Here is a 6,050-nt window from a genome sequence, read left to right as displayed (position 1 = left end):
ATGATAATCGCTCTCACAATCCTCATTGGCGTGTATATAAGACATTTTCAAAAGAACATCAGTGAGAAACGATTACAGTGTCATAGTAATTGATTACCAATTTGAAATTTTATAAGTTTTTAAACACTGTGTAGTGGTAATCGATTCACATGTGAAAAGGCAACTTTTCATGAACCAACATCAATGTAAGGCATGACAATACTTCATGGAATCTTTTCAAAGTATTGCATCCATTAAAAAGGTTTCTAAGAGTGTATATACGATATTTTACATTAGAAAACGAATTTCACATCTTCCAAATCATTTTTACAGAGTTCAGATATTCTTTCAAAATGTCCATCATTACTCAAAAGTTTTGAAACCTTGCATACTTTCAAACATCATAAAAGTTTCAAAATATAGAATACAAACATTCAAGTGTTATTATTTGAAATTGTGATATTAGAAAGAGAAGTTCAATTTTCAAGTGTGAATTTGAAAATCAAGCCATTAACAAATTCTTCAAAAATTGTCTACAAATTACATATTCATCAAGGTTGTGGTGAAACATAATTATAGTAAGAAAATAATGTACTTTTTATGTGTATATGTTTTAGAGATGGTAAAAGAGACCTTGAAATTCTAAACATAATGAAAAACCCTCGATTGAAATAAAATAATTGATCTAGCATTCGCGAGACCGGAATAATTCTCTTACGTCATTTCTTGCTGCACATTTATTTTTCAACATTTTATTCTTTAATATTCCTAAATCGGTTAAAAAATCATAACAACACTTTCGATAAAATAAAAAAAAATCGCTTTAAAAAAAAGTATATCAATAAATCTAATTCACCCTTTTTATATTACATCTAAACTTAATATATATGCATGTTGTTTGTTTATTGATTAATTATTAAATTAATAGTATAGAAAGAATGTCTTGCATGGATTAATTATTGAATTAATTCTACAATTTTATTTCAAATAAATAAATAAAAAAAGGTTCACAAGTCAAAGGGATTAATTAATAAGAAAGAAAAACACACGTCTTAATTTATTTACTACACAAAAAGGGTTGAAGAAAGATCTCATAATAATAACATGCTACTCTATGATTAATTAATATATCGTGCGTGGGTTTTCTTTTTCCCCTTTCATCTGGATTATTGTTTTTTTTTTTCAATTGAGTGCCATTCAAGTCTTCGTTTTCAAATTGCCACCTTTTCGCCAATTGCTTCCTCCTCCGGTCATCCATATTCAATCCTCGGATCTCAACCATCCACACCATAATCAACCAAAGGAGGAGGTTCATTTCTCCAATTTCTTCATCGTTTTTCCTTTTCAATTTCATTCATCTTTTCTGATTTTAACTGAATCGATTATTCACTGAATTATTAATTGGATCCATTAATCTATGTGTTTATTCCGTTCAAATTGGTTTGTAATTGTGTGGAATTTGTGTGATTGTTGATTTCTAGGAAACAAGAGGGAATAATGGCGGATGATAAAGCAGTTGTGGAAGTTGAAAAGAAAGAGACAACTCCTACTGCTGCTGCGGCTGGAAACGAAAAGAAAAAGGGAAAAGGATTCTTTTCTCGGATTTTGAATGGATTTTTTAGGGTTTTTAGGTCACACGGCGATGATTTCGAAAAGCGCCTTCAACATATTTCTAAAGAGGAAGCTTCTATTATTGCTAAAGTCGCCAGGAGATCGCGATCAAGGAGACGCGTGTCCCGCAATCTTATCCTATTTTCTGTTATACTTGAGGTATTATACTATCTTTTTTAGTATAGTAATGGTTAATCGACTCTAAACTCATATTTGTGGGGGAGATTGTTGAATTCAACCGTGACTGGTTAAGTCTCACATTTGCTAGAAATGAAAGAAATGTTGGATATATAAGGGAAAGAACTCATACACATTACACACGTTGCCTTAAGGTTTTGGGTCAGACAGATATGTAGTGTCAAAGTCTCTTGGTTCTTAAATGTTTAGTCTATTAAAATTTCCGGAGCTCCCCAGACTCCTCATACAAACATTATCTTATTAATAGTTTGGCACATATCTAGAGACCAAATAATCCACCGGAGTGGTTATTCAATTCAGTTTAATACTAGTTCATATTAGTTATCAATTTTGATTGAATAGCTAATTGAATGGTTATTTGGTATCTATCCGTAAGTAAGTTGCTGACTTGCTGCCATGGCCCTAAAATGTAGCCCTTCTATTTTTCTTTGTAATGAAAAATATTATTTTGCTGAAAATAGTTTCTACTTTCAGGTCATTGCTGTAGGGTATGCTATTATGACAACACGGTCAATGGGTATCGATTGGAAAATGAGGGCAATCCGGGTTTTACCCATGTTTCTCTTGCCTGCACTATCAACTGCTGCTTATTCAGCATTTATCAGCTTCACAAGAATGTGTAAGTGTTAGAAGCTTTAGACATGCATATCTTACAGAAGGTAGTTAGTCTACATGTTTATTTCTTCTTTCACAATCAGGGCTTCAAATGTACGGTGTGTGTTTTACTCTGGTTGAGTTTACTCTAGTGTTGCTTTGTTTGCAATTTTCATCTATGTGAATGAAATCTTAACTTTCATGTCGTAATTCTCAATTTTAATCTAGTGGTCTTGTTTATGATATAAACTAAACATTTTACAATCACAAGAAGTTATAAATTCATAGCCAATTGCAATTTCTGCCAGTTTTCTTATCTATGAGAAAATGCCCTTATAATTGTTAGAGCCAGCGGAAAAGTCTGCAGTTCAGTAATTCTTGAAATAAATACTTTTGACGAAAGAATTTCCTCAAGCTATCAATTGATGAGTCCAGGGTAGTCAGCAAATGCTGATAAAAATGTTATAGCAGTTTTTTTTTAATTCATTAGATGGTCCTAAAATTCATTCAATCATGTAGAGACAGTTTATGGAACTTGTGTGTATAGAAAATTGCTTGAAGGAGTAGCATTTGATTTGATAACCATCAATAATAAGGATGTAGTGATTTGAACATCGATTAGTGACAAAATTTCCTAATTTGTTGGTTTAATTCATAATCTGTGATTATGTAGGTGATCAAAGGGACCAAAATATTCTTGAAAAGCTTCGAGCTGAAAGGCAAGCAAAAATTGATGAGCTCAAAGAAAAAACAAATTATTACTCCACACAGCAGCTTATTCAGGTGATTGTTTGAAGAATTGAAAAAAGGAACAAGGCTTGTTACATGGTTTTCAATATACTAGTATTACATAATTTTAATGCTGTTTGGAGCAGACAATAAATTTGAGACTGTGGTGACTACAATGTGATCTATTAAGGTTCAGTGATGTGAAAATCTAAGTTGATAGACACGGCACATTATTTCATTTTCAGAATCTTATCAGAGTTTGATGATATGCTTCCTAATTCCCAGTTAGTTTTTTTTTTAATACATGAAAGTATAATTTGAGTGCTTTAGTTTTTGGAAGAGTCAATAATTTGAACATACAACATAACTAATGGAATCAAAGTTCCTTTATTCATTTAGTTAAGCCCATGTCCGTGCTTTAAATTACTTAACTAGAGAGCAGCTTTTGATGGTATATATTCACCACTGCTCTAAGATTGTTGAACATTATTTCTGTGATGATGTACAGCGATATGACCCAGACCCAGCCGCAAAGGCAGCTGCAGCAACTGTTTTGGCGTCTAAATTGGGTGCAGATTCTGGTTTGCAATGGTATATGGGCGATGACTCCAATCTCAGTGGTGCTTCAACAGGAAAAAGCAATGATGTTGAACTTGTGCAGTCCTCTGGACTTCGAAATCGGAGACAAGCTCAAACTAGATCCACTGCTGGTACAGGGACAACCTCACCAAATTTTGCTGATCAACAATTAGTAGGTTCAGGTGGATTCGATCAAACCCAGGGGTCTGAGTATAATCAACCTACTGTCGTTGAACATCAACCTCAAAGTTCAAACCCACAAGATGCAGGATGGATTGCAAGAATTGCAGCGATGCTTGTGGGTGAGGATCCAACTCAATCTTATGCTCTCATATGCGGCAACTGCCACATGCATAACGGTAAGTGGTTGAATTTTATCGTTTATTCTATTTTCCTTTTGCATTCATTGCAGGAAAATCGTATTGTAGTACTAGTTTTTGGGTATTACCATTGATGAATAGTACACTAACATAGAAGAATGTATTTTATCTATTTATTTATGTTCAGGTCTTGCTCGAAAGGAGGATTTCCCATTTATCACTTATTACTGCCCGCATTGCCATGCGCTGAACAAACCAAAGCAATTGGACGGTGTCTCCGGTCTTCCTTCCCCTAATTCGAGGTCTGTGCAAAGGGATGGACGTATATTGGCCCTTCCTCCCCTTAATGCGGCAGGTTCTGTGCAATTGGATGAACATATCTCGGGCCTTCCTTCCCCTAGCGCTGGGTCTGTGCAATTGGATGAACTCACCTCGGGCCTTCCTTCCCCTAAGGCAGGGTCTCCCAAAACAGGCGACAGTGAGGCAGTTTTAAATGCCAGTGCTTCTGCTGCAGAGAGCACAATCACAAGCAATAGTCCCGTAAATGATAGCCCCGAGATTGAGGAAGTATCAGAAAGGACAAGTTTAGAGGAGAAAACTGATTGAAATAGCAGCTTTTGGTGATTTGGCAGTTGGAATGCCATGTCTTCCCCCTTGTTCCACGGCAGGAACTGACTATAAGGGGAGAAACAATGCAATTGGTTTCCTTTGTTGGTTTTGCTACACGAAGAGTGCTGAAATACTTCGATACATATTGTGATTTGTTATACATAGATTAGATTGATTGCTTGTGAGATAAGGCAATTTTTCCCTTTCTTTTTTGGTATTCTAGTTAAAAACCGGAATCGTGCCTGAGGGAAATTTTGAAAACTGAATATAAATCCATATTGTGCATTCCTACTATAATATAAGTAATTGATTCATCCATTTTCATGTGAAATTTTGAACACTGAATTTAAATCCATATTGTGCATTCCTACCAAAATATGAGTAATTGATTCATCCATTTTTATGAGAAATAAATAATCTATGGTAGCATCATATTCGACTAGTATAGTAGAAAAAAAAAACTTAAAGAAGGATTCATTCATTTCTCTGGAGATTGTACTCTCTCCAGCCTTAATTAAATATATTTAGATTTTTTTTTTAATATTTAAGACCAATTCAAGCAAGTGAAAATTGCATTCATCCAAGATCCCGGGAACCAATTCAACTGGTGAAAATTGCATTCTAATCAGATTTGACAAAAGCAACAAGAATATCTGCATGTCATTGATAATTCAACTGAGTTGGAATTATATCCTACCTCTATCAGACACTTTTATTTTACTTGGAACAATAGATTCCTGGAATCCAACTTAAAATTACGGAGCTCAAAATATCCACTGTTCACAGAATATGTCTGAAGTTGGTTCGATAGCCAGCACAACCTGTCACGTGTCTGCCTCTGAATAATAACAGAACTGATGCACATTTTGAGATCGTTGACTCGCAATAATTCCTTCATATCGAGGGGTCTGCCATATTGCAAATTCCAAGACCACAAACCGAGGGGCATGACCTATTGCAAATTCCAAGACCACAAACCGTCAATCCACTCGTCCATGTTGCAGACTTTACCATTTCTATTTTGAGACAACAAAAACATATTAAAGAATCTCACTTTTAACGCCTTAACGCCACACCAGACGTCATTCCTAAAAGAAATGGATTCGCCATTATCCAATTCCAACTCTGAAAGGCCTCTGAACCAATTTGTTTATCCTTCTTCAACAAAACCACTAAGGAGAAGATCTTTCCACCACAAGGAATTTGAAGCATTGGTTACCAATCCATCTGACATAGTAGCTTATGAGAAACATCCCCATATTTGTATCTGATTAAATTAGACCTACATTGTTATGATCGTTGAGGATTCACCATCTCCATTTATTTAACAATGCGAGATTAAACAATAGCAAATTTTTTACTTCGGCCATCCTTCTTCCTTTGGTAACAAACATAGTCCCACTTTACCCAATAAACTTTACACGATCTCGA

At 34.8% G+C, this 6,050-nt stretch overlaps 1 protein-coding gene across 1 annotated transcript; it reads left to right on the top strand.

Moving 5' to 3' along the window:
* Positions 1–1,050: 1,050 nt before the first annotated feature.
* LOC127085891 (uncharacterized protein At2g24330) lies at positions 1,051–4,937 on the top strand. Its single transcript, XM_051026452.1, has 6 exons — positions 1,051–1,288; positions 1,461–1,749; positions 2,263–2,407; positions 3,056–3,165; positions 3,620–4,049; positions 4,198–4,937. The coding sequence occupies exons 2-6, from the start codon at positions 1,477–1,479 to the stop codon at positions 4,614–4,616; spliced, it is 1,377 nt and encodes a 458-aa protein (XP_050882409.1). The 5' UTR covers positions 1,051–1,288; positions 1,461–1,476; the 3' UTR covers positions 4,617–4,937.
* The last annotated feature ends 1,113 nt before the right edge of the window (positions 4,938–6,050 follow it).

Source organism: Lathyrus oleraceus, chromosome 5, assembly GCF_024323335.1.
Source record: "Lathyrus oleraceus cultivar Zhongwan6 chromosome 5, CAAS_Psat_ZW6_1.0, whole genome shotgun sequence".
Classification (NCBI taxonomy): domain Eukaryota; kingdom Viridiplantae; phylum Streptophyta; class Magnoliopsida; order Fabales; family Fabaceae; genus Lathyrus; species Lathyrus oleraceus.
The sequence above is the reverse complement of the archived record's forward strand: the minus strand, read 5'-3'. Positions and strand labels throughout refer to the sequence as shown.